Below are 18,973 nucleotides of genomic sequence, written 5' to 3'. Positions count from 1 at the left end.
ATAAGTGCCAGAATGGAGACTGCATGCATCCAACAACATTAGCAACTCTGAATCATCAGGAAAGGAGGGAGAATTTCCCTCACTCAATCTATTTTGGATTTGTTAGACCCCACCTAGAGTCCTGCGCCCACTTCTGGGCACCATAATTTAAGATGGATATTGACAAGCTGAAACACACGCAGAGGAAAGTGACCAAGATAATGAAGGCTCTGGAAACCAAGCCTTATGCAGAATGGTTGAGGGAGTTGGGTATGTTTAGCCTGAAAAAGAGGAGACTGAGAGGAGACAGGAAAGCCAAATATCTGTCAGATTCAGAGGGGTATCCAGATTCCCTTGCACCCTTGGCAAGGACCAGAAACTCAAAACGTTTGCCTTTCATAACTTTTTGCACTCTGCCAGTGCCATCAGGGTAGGGTCTGCTATGCTTCACCTCCCCCCCTCCTCCTCTGTCAGTCCATCTCTCAGCTTGTCTTCCTGCCTTCCTGTGCTTGCTGTTTTCCCTTCTGCCTCCAACCTTCCTCCCTTCCTTTTTTCTTCCTCCTGCAACTCTCGCCTGCTCTCTCATATTTTTTCCTTCCAAGCCCTGCTGGGTGCTCTGCTCACACGTCTAATAGTGCAGTCAGCTGAATGGGGGAGGACCCCACAGGGTTGCTGCAATGTCTCACACCAGTGACCTGATTCCTCCACTGAGGTCCCCAGAGGAGCCTGCATGCCTTGCCCAGCCTACCAGAGCAGGGGAGTAGCAGCCCATGTAGTATGCAAATGTGTGGGCATGTGGGCTTCTAGCCATTCCAAGCCAGAGAGGAGGGATGCATCCTTGGTGGGGGCCAACCTGACCAACCCTTAGGTATGCCCCTGGCCATATGCAAGATGGAGCAAGATTGTTTTCTCCTGCTCAGGAGGGTATGACCCAAACCAATGGATTCAACTTACCCCCCAAAAAGATTTCTGACTGAACAGCAGGAAGAACCTTCTGACAGTAAGAACTGCTCAATGGTAGAACAGTCTCCCTTGGGAGATGGTGGATTCTCCTTTATTGGAGGTTTTCAAGCAGAGGTTGGATGGCTGTCTTTCAGGGATACTTTAGCTGGGATTCCTGCATTATAGGCAGTTGGACTAGATGACACTCAGGGTCCCTCCCAAATCTACAATTCTTTTATTGTATGCTATGACACCCACGCCCCCAGTGCAGCAGTCACAGGTAGCAGGGCCTCCCCTTGGAGCTTCTCCTACTTCTGGGCCAGCTCAACAAATGGCCCTTTATAGGCTTCTTTCAAGAGCACCGCTGGTGGGGTGGAATTGTGGGCAAGGGCCACAGATCAGTGTTCAAAGCACCTGCTTTGCATGCCAAAGGTTCCAGGCTCAACCCCTCGGCAGCATTGTCAGGTGACACTGGGAAAGGGCCACTGCCTGAAATCCTGGAACCCTACATGTACACCCTCACACATTTTTGGGAGTCTTGAACTTGGGTGCTGTTCTTGCTGAAGCCTAACTGACTGCTGTACTCTTTGGCTCTGGGAAGAGCCTTTCCCATGATGGTGAGGCTGATATTCCTTCCTTCTTTCCCTGCAGAGGGAGGCCTCCATCTCATATCTGAGCATCCAGAACTCTTTGATTTGGCTGCAGAGCTTGAAACATGGATTAATTAGAAGGAACCCCAAACCAACCACTAATGGCCTCATTTAAACCCCCCAAACAGCACTTAGAGTTCAGAAGCAGGGGAGCCAAATTGGCAGCAGTAAAGGTTGTTGTGTCAGATGCTATCCACAACCTTCTGTCTGATTTCCCTTGGCTTTGGTGGATTGGAATAAGAATGGCATTACTTTGGAGTAAATGCTAGTGTCAGGGGAGGAGGGAGGGTGGTGCTTGGGGCTGGTGTGTTCAGGAATAAATGGATAATTTGAGCATGTGTTCAAGTTCCTGGCTTGCTTCTCCATGTGACAAATAATGAGTATTTCCTTGCACCTGGATTTCAGCTCGGGCACTTCACATTTGCAGGATAGATTTATGAGGTTATCAAATAATTTCCCACACTAATGAAAGGCATGCAGATATATGCAGAGACCCAGCAGTGAAGTATATGAGTGGGGCTAGGGCAGCAGGTGTCCTTTTGGAAATAACCTGCCCCAAGGATTTTACCTAGCATTATCTAAAGAAGCCAGTTTCCAACAGTGAAAATACTGCTGGAGTGGGAAAGCTACTCCCTGAAGGAAACAGTTTTTTCATCTAAGAAGACTGCCTGGGAGGCACCTCGAAGGATGCTTTGAGGCCTCTTTCTCCTGCTTCAGACCTCAAGGCTTGGGTGAAATTTGCCACTGAGCTCTCAAGCTGCTGCAGTTGGCTGCATGGTTTCCCCCAATCTTGCCCTCGTCACAGGATTCTTGAGGCTGAAGCCAGTACCAGGAAGACCCTCAAGGGATGCCAGATGCTCCTTCAGCTTCTCCCATGGACTGAGCTTCCCCCAAGCAATGCTGAGTCTCCCTACTGGGGTCCTCTACATTAGCACAAATGTCTGTTTATTAGCCACTGAAATGCTAGCCTTAATTTCATTAGGGCATTTGGGAACCTCTGAATTCCTAGCACCATAAGAAACCAGGCAGACTGCTTTGAATTCTGTCAAGTAATGGTTTAAAGGTTTAGGATTTTCCCAAGTAGGTTAATAGGGTGGGCTGGGTAGGCTTTTCAAGGAGCAAGCATGCATACGCTGTCATTGTCACCCTCATCATCAGCTCTTCCGTGTTTCCCTGAGATTGTATCTCTGCAGATGAGCCCTGCAGCTGCTGTCCAGAGTGCTGAAACAGCTCTCACTCTTGAGGGTTCTCTGTTATAAAAAACAAACAAACAAAAAATCCTTCAAAACACTGTGTGCACAGATTGCCCTTAAGCAGAATCTGTGGTCTTGCATTCCACCCCACACAAACGCTCTTGTTGTGGTCTCAGAAGCAGCAAGTGCATCATGGATCCTGGATTTTCACACAGAAAATGAGTCACATGCCCAGCTTGCCTCAAGCAGAAAGCAGTAATGACAAAGCAAGTGGCAGGCAACCATGTGGTCGTGTGTGCCAGGGGCCCTTTGCAACCCTTATTTCACTCCAAAGCTGTCTACACCCACTGCCCTTCCCCCAAAGGGGTTCCAGGCACACATGACCTCCAAAACTATCCTCACCCTTCTTGCCATCAACTCTATGTGTATTAACAAGGTATTAATTCAGGGTCATTTGCAGATGACACAAAAATGGGAGGGGTAGCTAATGCCACAGAAGACAGAATCAAGATTCAAGATGACCTTAATAGATTTGAGAAATGGGCCCAAAGTAACACAATGAATTTCAATAGGGACAAATGTAGGCAGGAATAACCAGCTGCACAAATATAGGAAGGGGGACAACTGGTTTGACAGTAGGGCATGTGAAAAGGATCTAGGGGGTCATAAAGGTAAAGATAAAGGTACCCCTGCCCGTACAGGCCAGTCTTGCCAGACTCTAGGGTTGTGCGCTCATCTCACTCTATAGGCCGGGAGCCAGCGCTGTCCGCAGACACTTCCGAGTCACGTGGCCAGCATGACAAGCTGCATCTGGCGAGCCAGCACCAGCGCAGCACATGGAACACCGTTTACCTTCCCGCTGGTAAGCGGTCCCTATTTATCTACTTGCACCCAGGGTGCTTTCGAACTGCGAGGTTGGCAGGCGCTGGGACCAAACGACAGGAGTGCACCCCGCCACGGGGATTCGAACCGCCAACCATGCGATCACCACAATTTGAACTTGAGTCAACAGTGTGGTGCAGCCATGTGGCCTCAGTAAGGGAACCTGTTGTTGGGGTGTTGAGTTGGACCCCATCAGAATTCTGCACCCAGGGCCACAGTGGCCCTTGCACACACACCCCATGCTACACCACTGTGGGACAGGCAGGGTTAGGGGGAAGGAGACAAAGGATCCCAGTGGAACAGGACCCTGCCATGAGCAAAAAGGAGCCACTGTCACACCATCCCTCACTTGAAACATAAGATACAAAATGACAAAAGATGAGTTTTAGCAACCATATTTATAACTAATGAGTAACCTCAGCAGGAAAACTCTTTATAAAAAGTATAAATGGGTGTGACATCTTGAAATGAGCCCTCCTTCCCTGGGATAGGTTCAGGAACAGTTGGAGGGCAATGCAATAGGCACTTCAGAAGCCTGAGGGTCTGTGAAATTCATGCTGGCCCACAAGTCATTTGCATGCAGACTCCCTCCCGAAGGAAAATGAATGCAACAGCACATGGATTTGATGAGCAGACCAGCTCACCAGGCCTTCCGGCACAACAAGGTTTGCTTTCCAGAGAGAAGATTTGCTTCTGGCTCCAGGGGAAAAGCTGGGCCCCTCTGCTCTGGGTTTCCGCTTGAGAGACGCTCCCACATTCAGTGTGTCTCCATTCCAGTCAGGCTGAGCCAGGCAGGACTGCAATTCATTCCACTGTACACAGCACCCCCTTGTGGCTCACCATTTGCAGCTGGGAAGCCAGAGGTCTGTGGGATCTGGAAAGGAATGTATTGCTGTTGCTGCAGCTGCTGCTGCCGCCACCGCTATGTAACATTGCTAGACACACACACACACTGCAAGGAGAGCTGCAGGGCAATTTGTTTGTTAAGTAAATAAGCTCATGGAACATTAGCTTGAGCAGACCCAAAGCCCCAGGGTAAAAGAGTCACAGTCTGCGTAGTCCAACCAGAGCAGCCAGGAAACTGGGGGGAGGGAGCAGGGAGGCACCTATGCAACCCATCTGCTAAACCCACTGGCTGCTCACATCTGAGCTCTTTATTTTGAAGATGTGTAACGTGCCCCACAGGTCACCTGTCAGTTGTGGCTTCGTTGGCTCAGGTGTAGAGTCCACATCAAGTCATGTGTTTGCCAGACACACACTGGAAGCATTGTGGGCTTTTGGGGTGATGGGTCCTGCTCCCATACCCAGCAGCTCCACCCCAAATTCTTGTGAGCTTCTGTTTCATTCCAGAAATGGACCTGGAGGAATTCATGGTTCCAGGCAGGATCTGAGCAGACCCAGTGAAAACTTGATAGAAACACTTTGACTAAGCATACTCCTCCTCCACAACTAACCCTGAGCAAAGTGGCCCATTTTCATTTAGTGCATAAAAATGGAAATTGACAAGAGGGCTCCAAAACTGAAATCTGAGTTTCGGGCAAGTAAACAGCCTTTGGGTCCAAAGTTCCTTGTTCTGTGTAAACTGGCTCAGTCATGAACTGAGGCAAGAGAGGAAAGGACAAGGGAGAGGGCTGCAGGGGGTGGGGTGTTTCCCTGAGAATGGCAGAGCTATTGTGCATTAGCCAAGGGATACTGGTGAGTTAAACAAGAAAGAGGGGTATGGTCTCAACCAAGCCTGTCCTGATGTTCAGCTGGCCATTTCTACCCAGCACACATGGGGCAGCCACTTCAGCTTAATCCTTCATGTGAAATGTGAGGAGATTTTCCTCTCCAGCATTTCTGGGATAGGTTCCAGGTCCAGAATTTGTGTTGGGCTCAATCACTTTCCCTGGACAAGTATGGGGTCCCCCCTACCTGCCTGGGGTGTGTCGAGCCCCCAAGGCAATGCTTGCTAAAGAGAGGCATCAATTGGAGCTCTAAAGTCAATGCAGAAGGAGCTGTAAGTCTTCAAGAACTGAGGGGGAAACTCAGTCAGGAGGGATCTTAAAAGCCTCAAAGAGCAGAAAGGGAATGAGACTGAATGAGACAGCACTGCCCGCTTGAGCAGCCAGGCAGCAGAACCAGGGCTAAAGAGCTTGTGTGGGATGGCAGGATTGCAGGCATACAAGCAATCTTCAACTAACACATTTCCAAAATCTTATAATCCTCACTGAAGCAGGTGGGTTCAGGCCCTAGCAAACACCAACATCCCACACACCCAAGTGCACAAATCCCCTTCCTTTGCCCTCTATGCAGACTTAGGGAGCATAGGCAGTTCACAGGGAGAGGTTTTCTCTGAACGTGCTCCACGAACAGGAAGGACCTGGACCGGCTTAGAGATTTTCACAAAAGTGGTTGTCAAAATAAGATTGTAAGCAGGTAATGTGGTCTACTGTAGTGGGTTACTTGATGGGAATGTTCCAAATAAGCACCTGCCAGAGGCAGTGCTATTTGGCCCATTTGGGGGCGAGGGTGAGAGGAGGAACATGCAACTTGAGGAAAGAAATGGAGGGTGTCTGACCTTCTCAAAGCAGTTCAAGAGAGACTTAAAAGGACCCTGGTGAAAGTCACCAGGAACATACACCTGGGAATGGACTAAGGGGAGAGAAAGAGTCAGCTAGGGAGCAGCAGTTTGGTGGAGACAGGGTTACTGCAAGGCAGTCTGGATGGGCATCAGATGCAAGGAAATGCTGCTGCCTCAAATCCAGATGGCAGCGCAGTAGGTTAAGGTTTGGCTTTCCCCTCTTCTGTGGATGGGCTAATGGAACCATCAGAGAAGAAGTCATCCTGCTGGTCTTGCTTCACTTTGGTCTCCAGGGAGGTGACACGCTGCTTGAGCTTCATCTGGGCAGCATCATACTCAGCCAGGAGGCGGGAGAACCGGGCATTCAGCATGTCCAAGCTGGCCTCCAGCCTGCTCAGCTTTTGCCCCACATCCATACCTTCCATGCCCTCTGCTGCAGTTGCTTCATCTAACAGACCTTCTTTGGTGAGGATCTCTCGCCCACGCTCCTCCAGGACTTTCTTGGCATCTGGATACTCTGTCACTGCTTCCATGAGGTCCTCCTTAGACAGGCAGAAGAGGTCGGAATAGCCAATGCTCCGGATATTTGCCGTCCTCCGGTTCCCCATTTTGCTTCCTTTGATGTTGAGGATGCTGATCTCCCCAAAGCAGCAGCCTGCTGTGAGCATAGCATACTGGGTCACGCCATCATCTGCCACAACAGCCAGCTTCCCTTCCTTGATGATATACATCTCCTTGCCAATGTCCCCCTTCCGGCAAATATAGTCTCCAGGGCTGAATACCTGGGGGCGGAGCTTGAGCACCAGCTCCACCAGAAGCCCAGCCTCACAGTCCTGGAAGATCCTCACTTTCTTCAGCGTCTCCAGGTGAACGTTGATGGCTATCTCTGCCCGCAGCTTGTCAGGCAGGTTCTTCAGGACCTCCCACTCCTCCACAGTTTTCTTATTGGTCCAGAGGTAGTCAAACCACTTGATCACCTTGGCCTCCATGTCCTTGCTCACTTTGCGGAACTGCATGTAATGCTTGACTGCATCAATCTTGGCCTGAAACTCTGCCCTGGTGGCGTTCATGTTGGAGATCATGGAGCCCACATTTCCCACAATGGTAGCAAAGATGAGGACACCAATCAGGAAGTCAAAGATGACGAAGAGATACTCTTCATCACGCACAGGCGGAGGGGTCTCCCCAATGGTAGTCAAGGTCAGTGTGGACCAATAGAGGCAATAGATGTACTCCCTTGTCAAATAACCAAACTCTGGGTCTGAGATGTTGGGATACACCCAGGTGTCCTCTCCAAAGCCAATGGCCTTAGAGATAGCATAGTAAATGCAGGCATTCCAGTGGATGATGACCAAGATGTACATCACCAGGTTGCAGATTCGGAAGATGTTTGGGTAGCTGGTCCGTGTCTCCGTCCGGTCAAAGAACTCAAACATGCGGGAGAAATGCAGCAGCCGGTTGAAGCGCAACTCGGGGCGGTTTAAGCCGACGGCAAAGTAAGCAAAGTCAGTGGGCAAAACAGAGAGGACATCCAGCTTGAACTGCATGGTGGCAATGTACTTATCACGCAGCTTCTTGAGGTCCTTGACGAGTAATCCCTGCTCCAGGAAACCTGCCAGGGAAACACAGTGTGAGGCATTAAAACGCAGCAAAATCTTTGCCTAGTGCTGTCACTGCAGATATGGTGATGTGTTTATTTCCATCCAATCTGTTCATTCCACATGCCTTGGATTTCAACCATCTCCAGCCTCGTAATCCAACTAGAGCCAGGTAGCAGCAGCATCGTGGAGAGCAGGCAGGACTTACAGCACACAGGATTCTAACCAAAACAGGCCTCCCATCCTTAGAGTGGTGAGCTTGTAGGGTGGGTGGTGATTGTTGAAAAGATGTCCCAGCCCCAAATAGTGGGAGAGCATGAGATTCTGCACTCCTCCCACCCACCCCACAGCATTCAGATCATTCATCAGCTCAATATGATATCAAGGCAGAGGCTTTTGCCAGACCTGAATATTGATGCCCAGAAGAAAATTATTCAGCAGTGAAGGCTGATAAATCTTTCATTGGGGAACTCTATTTTTCAGAACTGCCATTAATAAGATTTGCTTTATTGGGGCCATTTTCTGTCTCACAAGTGCTGGAGGTGGAATCCTTAACCACCATAGTGAGATGAAGGCTGAGCCAGGCTCCTCCCCACACAGCTCCCTCACCTGTGTGAAACCGGATGACAATGTCTGCGATGTAGATGCTATCTGCGATGTAGTCTAGAACTAGCCACCAGATCCAGTACTTCCTTTGGAGGTCGTTGAAACAGGCCCTGTGGTGAGGAGGGTGAGAGAGACAATTAGAAGGCAGCAGCCCTCTGGTGGCTCGGGCAGCTGATTGGGAAGCAAGGAGGCCAAGCTGCACCACTATCTGGTAGCCTAACTTCAGTTGTCTACGCTCTGGTAACCTCTGGGTTAGATTACTGCAACATGTTATTTGTGGGGCTGCCTCTGAAAACAGTTCAGAAACTTCAGCTAGTGCAGAATTCGATAGCCAGATTGCTCACTGGGGCAAGATGGTTTGGACATATTGCCCTGTTCCTGGCCCAACTGCACTGGCTGCCAATTCATTTCCGGGCCTAATTCAAAATGCCTCACACTGCGTTTCCCTGGCAGGTTTCCTGGAGCAGGGACTACTCATCAAGGACCGCAAGAAGCCCTTCTTCATGTGCCTTTTTCACAAGGTTTCTAGAGGGCAGTAACATGACAGCAGGCCTTTTCAGTGGTGGCACCCCACTTATGGAATGATCTCCCCAGGAAAGCTCATGTGGTGCCTTCATGACATTATCTTTAAGCACCAGGCAAATATGTTTCTTTATAACGAGGCCTTTGACTTATTAAACATTCTATGACATTTTAAATGTGTTTGGGGGCGTTATGGGGGGTTGCTCTTGTTTTATTATGTATTCGTGTTCTCATTTTGTATTTTTATGTTGGGAACCATCCTGCGATATTCCAATGAAGGATGGTATACTAATTTAATAAATGAATAAAATAGAAATAATAAATAATTCCATGTGTTGGAAGTGTCATAAGCAACCTCCCAGAGTTTCAGCAGTGAGTTAACCCTGTAACTACTGAAACTCCAGCAAATTAAGGATTGTTAAATCCATGCTTCCTAGGAAGAGAAGTTCTGGGGGAGAGGATCAGGAGAGAAACAGCAGCGGGGAGAGGAATCACAAAGACTCACATCATGCTCTGCAGATAGGTGCAGATAGGTGCTCTGGGCGGAATCTGCACCCCCCCTTCTCTTGTGCCCACCCCCCAGAAACATGGGTTCCAAGGACTCACCGTGCTACCAACGTGCACCAGTTATACAGGACTGGGACTGCAATGACCATAAGCCATCGGTAATACCAGTCCCCTGCGGGATTCATCACAAAGACTTTCCATTTCTTCCTGCAGATAGAAGCAAAACATTTCAGTGGCCGCAATGAGTCTTCAATGGATCTGGCCTAGAGGGGAGATGGTGGTGGAGAGAGCCTGCAATCTTCAAATCCCTAGTCTAAATTGCAGCTATGGCATGAATTCACACTGTGGGGGGTGGGTGTGATTTGGAGTACATGAAACTGAAAGGGTTAAGTGAGCACACACAGACCTCCTTTACCCAGACAGATGACCAGAGGTGGCCACAGCACAGTGACTGAGAAGTAAGCACCCCAGGCCCACCCCTTCCTTCCATCCAAATGTCCAATCAGCCTTCCTGTTCCTGAAGCGTCTCATACCTTCTAAGCCGCCCAGCGAGAACATCAGAAGAACCCTGCAGCAGCTGATCAGAGAGCCCATCTAGTTCAGCATGCTGTTCTCACAGTGGCCAACAAGATGCCCCAAAGGAAAGCCCCCCCCCCAGCTGCCTGCTCTCCACTTCGGGTGTTCTGAGGTCTCCATCCAGTACTTCAGATTGTTACAGAAGTGTCCAGCCCCATCTTAGGCCTCATGGGAGAGGGAAAGGGGTGGGCCGGCTCACAGGGCATTAGATGGGAGAAGGCAGGAGGTCCTGGCTGCTAGAATCACTAGAGCAAGCCCAACCTCCTGTTCCCTGAAAGGCCTTGATGGCATGCCTTGAAGGCTGTCAAAGTATGGCAATTTTTATTTCTAAAGTGTAGAATGGGAAGAAAAGGAATGCCCTGTTCCTCTCCTCAGCCTTGTCCATAATGACCAACAACCTCAGCACTTGCACAACAGCCTTACACAATGGCCTGAACACTCTTGCCTGCTCCTGTTTTGCAAAAGCCTCACTGGGCCACAGCAGCCCAGAACCATTGCTGCTCTCTGGTAATTAACACATTCCACTTAACCTCTCAGGGAAGACCCTGTTTGCTCAGTGCCAAAGACCCTGGCTGATTGTGAGCCTCTTTCACTCTCCAGCAGCCTGCCCTTTCTTCTTTGCTCAAATTACCATGGCTAATGGCAAGGTCCAAACTTACCAATGAGGCCTGCCCCTTATTTATGGTGGAGGAGGAAAAAAGAAAAGGAAGAGAAAAAGGGGAAAGAAGCAGGAGGGGGAAGATGAGGAAGAAGTAGGAGGAGAAGGAGGAAAAGAAAGAAAAAGAGGAGGAGGAGGAGGAAGGAGGAGGAGGAGGAAGGAGGAGGAGGAGGAGGAGAAGAAGAAGAAGAAGAAGAAGAAGAAGAAGAAGAAGAAGAAGAAGAAGAAGAAGAAGAAGAAGAAAGTGAAGAAGAGGAGGAAGAAGAGGAAGAGGTAGGAAGTGGGAGAAAGAAGAAAGAGGAGGAGGAAGATGAAGATGAAGAAGGAGATGGAGGGTGAGAAGAAGAGGGAAGGTGGCCTATGATTTCTTCTCCTGGCCCATGCAAAGCCTCCCACAGCAGCTCCAGCCAGCCAGGAGGGAGTCTCACTTTGTCTTTCTGTCATGGGTATCAAACCCATCGCCCCTTGCTGCAGCTACTGCCAAAGTCTTGACATCTGGTCCTCGAAATCGTTCCAGGAAGGAGTCTGGCCGCCGCTCTTCTTCTTTCAAGCCTTTATTGGCCCAACCCCGGATAACCATCACCAGGCGGGCTATCCTAGAAAAGGAAGAGAGAAGGGAAAGGGTCAAGCTTTGCAAATGGGGAGGGGGGAGAGAACACCCTTACATTTCCAGTGGAGCAGTGGAGTAGAGTCTCCCCTCACATTCACCCTGGGCAGGAGAAGTGTACAGTTTTTCTCCCTCTCTCTCCCTCTGAGCTGCAGTTACACAGCCCCACTCTGCCCATTGCTTCCCCCTAAGTGCCTAATCTAGGTGCTGAAGCATCTCACTCCTTCTAAGCTGTCAGGAGGGATCAAAAGAAGAGCCCTGTAGCTGGATCAAGACAATGGCCCATCTAGTCCACCATCTTCTTCTCACAGTGGCCACCCAGATGCCCATTATGGGAAATCTGCAAGCAGGATTCGAACACAAGAGCACTCCCCTCTCCTGTGGTCTCCAGCAACTGGGATTCAGATGCATTTTTGCCTTTAACAGTGCAAGTGGAGTATAGCCATCCTGGCTAGTCACCATTAATAGCCATCTTCTCCTCCATGAATCTGTCCAATCCATTTTTAGAGCCATCCAAGTCTGTGACCTTCACTGTCATCAGCTTTCCTGGGAATCAGCAAAAGAGGAAGACAAAGTCCTCGGGGCTTGTGAGGGTTACGAAGCCTCCTCTTGCCCATCTTGTTCAATCAAGTGCTTCTTAGGAGGGGAAACAGCAGAGGGTTCTTCAGCAGCCACAGCTAGCAGGGCCTCCCTTGAAACTCCTACCACGTTCTAGGCCATCTCCACAAATGGCCCTTATGGGCTTTCAAGAGCACCCCCAGCAGGGTGGAATTGTGGGCAAGGGCCATAGCTCAGTGGCCAGAGCACCTGCTTTGCATGCAGAAGGTCCCAGCTTCAACCCCTGGCAGCATCACGAGGTGGGGCTGGGAAAGGACTCCTGCCTGAAACTGTGCATAGGCAGGATTAGATAATACTGAGTTAGATGGGCTAATGCTCTGTCTGAGTAAATGACAATCTCTTATGTTCCTAAGTCTTGAAACACCAGCTCAGCTATGGGTAATGAGTCAAAATAATAGAATCATAGAATTGTAGAGTTGGAAGGGATCCCCAAGGGCCACCTAGTTCAACCCCCTGCAATGCAGGAGTCACAGCTACAAGAATCCCTGGCAGATGGCCTTCTGACCTCTGTTTAAAACCTCCAATGAATGGAGAGTCCACCATCATCTAAGCGAGTCCGTCCCACTGTTGAATGGCTCTTACCCTCAGAAAGTTCTTCATAAAGTTGAGTCGGAATCTCCTTTCTTGTAACATCCCCATCTAGAGCGGAGTAGCTCGTGGAGACTACTCTTTGGTTTTGCTGATGGGCACAATTTCAGCACAACCTCCACACCCACCCAGGCTGACCCCCCCCCCCACCTTCCAAAGACTGCTGCTCCACAGAGTGGTGGGCTCCTGTTGCATTTTCCATCTCCACTGCAAAGGCTACCACAAAGCCTGAGGAGGAGACACTTTATCTTGGCTGTGCTTCATCAACCCCACAAGGAGCCCCATAAGAAGTACCTGGAGAGGCCTCCTGTCTTGTGGGATTTCTCGTCCACATTATCCAAGGCGGCAACACGCTGAAGTTCTGAGGACGTGTCATCATTGGCTGACGGCACTCTGTAGAGAGACCAGGTAGGAAGGATGACCCTTGGCTGCCAAGCAGAGGTGGGAATGGAGCGGAACACCCTCCCCTCATAAGGGGGTCTGCCCCTCTCACTGCCACTGCCTCCTCCTCAAGCTCCCTTCCCACATCAAAGCAAGAACTCCACATCAATCCAAGTTGATTGACTTGGGAGTTGTAATGACTCCCATATTGTCTAGCCCTAGAGAACCCCCCCCACACACACACATTAAGGGAGTTGATTTGTGACTGTGCTCAACATAGGCAGGAAAGCAAACTGGAGGATTTTGGGAGCTACAGCCTACCTCCTGCCTTGACCACAAGGTGGAGACCTAATCTGAGATCCTACCCCTGCTGGCTGCAAGGAGAACCTAGAGGAGACAAAAATCAGATCTCCTCTCACCTGTCCCAGCCACCCTTATTCCAGAGCACGCAGTGCTGAGATGCAGAGAAGTCAAGCATTTGCTTGAGAAATGCGGGGGTGGGATCTGAAAGGGCTGCTTCACAAAAGCCCAGCTGTGGAGGGTCCCAATACATTTTCAGAATCATAGATTCATAGAAATGCAAAGTTGGAAGTCACACTGAGGGTCATCTAGTCCAACCCCCTGCAGTGCAGGAGTCAGACCTCTTGGCTCATAGGGGGATTAAACCCACAACATTGGCATCATTAACACCACACTCTAAAAGTGTGTTTCCTATTGGAACTCAGAGTTGTGAATTCGCCCATGGAGGAAACTTTTCCCGGGGCCTCCACTCTCACCAGGAAGGACCATTTGCTCTCATCCCTGAACTCCTTCCCAAGTGGCCCCAAAAGGCTTCCCCTCCTCCTTTTGGCACAGACTGACCCCTATTCAGTTATGCTAGGCAACAGCCCGGGCCCTTGCAGGGGGGTGGGCAACCAGATGCACTTGCCCCAGGGCTTAGAGGGCTAAAACAGCTGGGGGCCCTGCCAAGGGCCTGGCAGACTTATACAGTCAAGCCAAGACAAGACCCCTGCCCTGGGCCTCAGACAAGCTCTGTATGAGTATGCAGCAACCAATTATTGAAGAGCATGTTTTGGGTGCCTTTCCCCCCTCAACACTGGGTATCCAGTGACAAGCTGGCTCTTGGGCCAGGGACCCCTTGCAGCAGACCTCAAGGCCACCTGCTCTGAGAGTTACCTGCTGTGGTTGCTGAGCTCCTTTCTCTCTGGATCCCCATTGGCAGCAGTTTTCATGGGCTCCTGTGGCTGATGGTTGGCAGGCGAAGCCTTCAGACCATTGGTTTTCTCCATCTTTCTCCATGCACAGAAGGCAGCAACGGCAGGAGGGATAGGAACCTGTGCCAGGAAACACAGAAAAGAACGAATACCCAGGAAAGAATCCCGGGGACAAGACCTCCTCATGTTGCTTTCTTCCAATGAGTTGTGGGGAGTAGGTGCTGCCCCAGTGCAAACAGAGACCACCAGGGAGCTCCTCCTTGGTTTAAGGTGGGGCTTGCCAGCTTCTGGCCCAGAGAGCTCACTCATCCCCTCCCACCATCTAAGTACATTTTCCTAGCCCACAAAAGCCCCACTGATTTTGGTGCCAGCTGCCAAATTAAAACAAATAAGAACGTAGACACAGCATGGAAGGGGCCTGAGAGGTTGTAACATCATTTGGTGAGGGACAGGGGCACTAACCCCCTCTTCAGCTGATCTGTACAGGGAAGCACCATGGCACAAGGGTAGAGCATCTGCTTGCTTTGCAGAAGGTCACAGGTTCAACCCCACACATGGCAGCATTTCCAGGTAGGCCTGGGAATGTCAGCTAGAAAGTATACTACAGATCAGGAAAAATGCCACTAGACTCAAGAGGAGCCCAGCATAGTTAGAGAGCCCAGCATATTTAATGAGCACTGTATCAGTTGAGAGAACTGTACATTCCAAGGCAAGTTTTCCCCAACTCCTGAGGAAGTTTTTCGATCACATTGTAGTCACCTTTTTATGTTTTGCTGGTGTTTTCCCATGCCTTTGTAATTTTACCCATTAGTTCGCTTGAATTTTATGGGATTTTAACACTTATGTTCCCTGTTTTGGTATGTTCGGTTTAGAGATTGCTTATAGCTGCAGTGACTGTGTAGCCAGGATTTTTGTTTTGGGGGCAGGACTGGGGGGGGGGCAGGCAGGACTTTTGTTGGGGGGGACAGAACCATTGTGAATGGTCAGGTAGTTAAGTTATTTCTATTGTTTTACTTGATTTAGGGGAGGGCAGCTGCCCCTCCCTGCCCACCCCTTGGCTATGCCCATGGTTGGAGGAATGACATCACCCACATATGCACCACCAGGCACTGTTCCCTCCAACTCACAGAGACAAAAGGCCCCCTTTGCTTAGTCTTCCTGCCATGATTTGCTTTCTGGCTCTGCTCAGGAGCTCCTGGGGACACCATCAGATGGGCGACCTTTCATTTATCTTGGAAGAGTGAATTCTCCCAAGCCAGGCACAGGTTCCCTCTGGCACCCGGAAATTTGGCAAATGCCCACCTGCCATCTTTAGTGACCTGTGGCCCCTCAGCTTCTTTCCAATCACTGAGGGGATGAAGATCAGATGTCAGCCACCAGCCTTCAAGGACTGATTAGCTGTCCCAAATCGGCCGATTGCTTGTGGTGGCCAGCCCCCATTTTCAGTTTCTCAACAGAATGACAGAGATGTGATTCATCTGCTTCTCAATTACAATAAAGATAAATGAAAGCTTCATTTTAAAATGTCAGTTTTTGTCACTGTTTTCAGACTCTGCAGATGTGAGCTAACTGAGTAAATGCATAAATGCTTGAAACTTAAATTTGAATTCTATAGTGTACAGGGGAATTCTGCTTCATGCTCTATTTCTCCACTCTCAGGGTCCCCTGCCTTCCACACCCGCTTTCTCTCCCATGTGGTCCCTCCATGTTATTATTCAAGGCTTCTCCCAGAGGCTTTCATCTTTGTCACTGTTGCCAAGGCAACCACATCAGCATAAGCCCTTCCCTAACAACAGGTGTGAGGTGCTCTCCTAGCCATTCTCAATAGATCCACAATAGTAATGAGAGCCCCAGCAGATGGGTGGGGGGCACTGGGGAAGAGTGCTGTTCATTCTAGATTTTACAATGGTTATGAAGAGAGAGATGGAAATGGCAAATATCTGTTGACAAAGGAAACCACTATAACTAGCGGGGGGCGGGGTGCATGGCTTCTGGTAGACTTTTGCATGGCAGCTATTAACTGTTGCTATAGTATACTTAAAGTGCCATACTATTTTTTTTGCAGCTGGTTAATCCTCCCTTGTTAACTCTGGTTGTCAATTACTGTGCTTATTTCAGCAAATGTAAACAATCAAATCCCATGGGAGGCTAATGGCAATATATGCACATGTGGTTCACTTTGCACCAAAAACTCAAATTGTTACTTGAATGATGGATCTTGGAATCGGGGTGGGATAACACCAGTTATAAGCACATAAGGTTTCACAGCAGCAGTAACTGGGCAACTGGGCCAGTTGAAGCCCAGCAACCATAGTCACTAAACTCCATTCAGCTCCCTAGCCCACCTCAACATCACAGCTGTCTGGATACCACCCAGACCAGGATACCACCAAACCTTACCTTCCTCCTTCCCACAAGCCTTTTGGTGCCCTTTTGTCAGATTAATTTCATGGGTGCATTAGGAAAACCCAATTGTTACGCCTATATAGATCCCAAGACTTGGGCTCCCAGCATGAGCAAAAGGGTGTTCCAATCTCTTCACTTACCCAAGTCAGTTCATAATGTAACAGACAGTAGGGTTGAGTTGGAGACAGAGAGGGGGACAAATGCAAAGCACCCCAGTTAACACCCCTCAGCTTTCAAAGGGCAGATCTCCGAGCCTCTCACTTCATCTGTCGCTCAGGTTGCAATTCCTGCATGCTTTACCAAAACACTGGTGGGAGGACAAGATTTGGTGGTGCTGGATGAATCCCAATTGAGCTAGTTCTGCCTTTTGGGGAGGTGGGAGTAGCTCCAGACAACGAGCAGGGATTGAAGCTGAAGCGGGCGAGGAAGAGAGTGTCCCCTGCCCCATACACACACACATACACGAGATCAGCTCTGGTTATGTGACATACTAGAAGTCCTCAGCACCTTCTCCCTTGTGCCTTCTAGACAGAGGTAGTCCTGTAAAGCAGGGATTCTCAGCAAGGAGCCAGGAAGGAGGCCCAGCACTCGACAACAGATGGAGGGAGAACAAGGCAATGTGTGTGTGAGAGAGATGCCCTCTACACCCTACTAGGATGTCACTCAGCACTTGCACTCAGGACATTCCGGGGCAGTTGGAAGAGTCTGTTGCGGAAGCAGGAAGAAGTCAGTTGGAAGCCAAAGAGAGAAGGAAAGAGGCTTGTCAGCTGGTGACCATCCCCTGGTTAACTACTAACTAACAAAACCTTGCCAGCATTATTGAGCAGACATTATTCACTGGTTGGTTCTTATTTATTTCCAGATTCTTGGATCCCCTCTCTCTATGTCTCTTCGCCATGGGTAACGTACAACTGTTTCCTGGCATGGGCAGAAGACGAAAGGCCCCACGGAAACACACACAGGCACGCTGACTGCATCTGTTTGTACAGAACCTGTCCAACAGCCAGCTAGGAATAGAATTAATGCCTCTCGCCCACCCCATCACAAGGTGACTCTTAAAGAGAGCAAGGGCTCAGGTTGCCCTTGCGGGAGGAAACAGGAAACATCAAGAAAGGCATTACAAAACTCATACCTACTGCAAAGCACCCCAGTGCAAAGGGCAGGGGGAAACACCAACACCGCACCCCCGTCTAGGGCAGGAAGGGTTTGGCCACCCCCTCTTCCCAAACACACTTTTACTCACTAGTCAGGGGTCCTGCACACGGCTCTGTCTCAGGGTCAAACCCAGCATGAAAACAGGGCAAGGCAGCAGGACTGGCAGCTGGTTTCAGCTGGTTTCAATGAGTATTGGTGGCAGCGCGGAGCAACCCCGCTCTCTGGGCCTCAGTTTTCTTTTGCAACCCTTCGGCGTAAGTGGTGAGTGGCACTCTCGCTCTGTTCCTTCAGGAGGCTGCTGGGATCATCCAGGAATCATCCCAAGGGGTTTGGAGGGTCTTCTTCAGCAGGCTGGGATGGCAGAAAATAAGCTGATGCCCAACATGGTCTGTGGCATGAAGGAGCAGCTACACACACACACACACACACACACACACACCACACACATAGAGCTTGCTGGCCATAGCAGCACAGGGGCCTAACCAACTAAACTGCAAGCCAAAGCATACATCTAGGAGCCAGGAGTTTACCTGCACTTCTTGCTGCAGCGCACATGCCTCCAACTCTGAGCAAAGGTGTGCTCCACAAGCCTTTATGCCTAAGGGATGAAAGAGGCTCTTCCTCGCCTATTGCCTCAGCTGGTTAACCCTTCCTCTGACTTCAGTTTAGCAAGGCAGCCAGTCCCAAAGGATCCCTTTCATACTGCTGCCTCCCTACGGAGCTTATTTGATAAGGCCTGGGTAGTTTACTGAACTGGACCTGTGCCCCAAAATATGGACCTATTATTTAGCTAGCAAAAGTGCAGCCCCTCTTCTTTCAGGATGGGAGCGTGAGCCAGGAATGCAGGAACGTGCTGAAGGATTGAAGGCAGGCACTGGGGGTCCCGCATCTGTTTTGCAGTGGCAGTTTCCAAAATCCTTTGACAGCTAATGTCGTCAGGTTACGTTTACGACTGTCATTTGACTAAATAAATCTTAGGAGGGATTCCGTTGTCTGAGTTTCTGTTTGATTAATTGATCAGTTAGTCAACCCTGAAGCCAAAAGCATTCACTTGTTGTTTTTCTTTTTCTTTCTAGATGATGGGTCTCTGTGTGTGGCAGAAGGCATCACCTGGTAAGAAACATCCTCTCTGGGGGACACATGCCACTCTTAAGAATCATACAGTTGGAAGAGATCATGAGGAGCATCTAGTCCAACCCCCTGCAATGAAGGAATCTTTTATCCCATTTTGGGCTCAAACCCATGAACCAGGGATTAATATTCTCATGCTCTACCAAGCTATCCCTTGCATAAAATTATCACTGCAAACCACCTGTAATTGTTGCAAA

At 49.6% G+C, this 18,973-nt stretch overlaps 1 protein-coding gene and 1 long non-coding RNA gene across 9 annotated transcripts; one reads left to right on the top strand and one right to left on the bottom strand.

Annotated features, from left to right (window-relative positions):
- Positions 1-2,611: 2,611 nt before the first annotated feature.
- CNGA2 (cyclic nucleotide gated channel subunit alpha 2) lies at positions 2,612-17,163 on the bottom strand. 8 transcript variants are annotated; one of them, XM_083596387.1, is made up of 8 exons: positions 16,982-17,160; positions 14,047-14,204; positions 12,784-12,882; positions 11,105-11,272; positions 9,542-9,649; positions 8,417-8,523; positions 6,628-7,821; positions 2,612-2,821 (listed from the first exon to the last, which is right to left on the bottom strand). In XM_083596387.1, exons 2-8 carry the CDS (start codon positions 14,157-14,159, stop codon positions 2,805-2,807), a joined length of 1,806 nt encoding a protein of 601 aa, XP_083452513.1. In that variant the 5' UTR covers positions 14,160-14,204; positions 16,982-17,160; the 3' UTR covers positions 2,612-2,804. The 8 variants fall into 8 exon arrangements, with proteins under 8 accessions (XP_083452513.1, XP_083452507.1, XP_083452512.1 ...); XM_083596381.1 differs by lacking the exon at positions 16,982-17,160 and having other exon boundaries at positions 14,047-15,004; XM_083596386.1 differs by lacking the exon at positions 16,982-17,160 and having other exon boundaries at positions 6,667-7,821; positions 14,047-15,004.
- A 16-nt stretch (positions 17,164-17,179) lies between these two features.
- Positions 17,180-18,973, top strand: LOC310754574. Its single transcript, XR_014543878.1, has 2 exons — positions 17,180-17,330; positions 18,722-18,973. It is a non-coding gene; the product is annotated as an uncharacterized lncRNA (long non-coding RNA).

Source organism: Podarcis filfolensis, assembly GCF_964270895.1.
Source record: "Podarcis filfolensis genome assembly, chromosome: Z".
In the NCBI taxonomy this organism is placed as follows: domain Eukaryota; kingdom Metazoa; phylum Chordata; class Lepidosauria; order Squamata; family Lacertidae; genus Podarcis; species Podarcis filfolensis.
The sequence above is the reverse complement of the archived record's forward strand: the minus strand, read 5'-3'. Positions and strand labels throughout refer to the sequence as shown.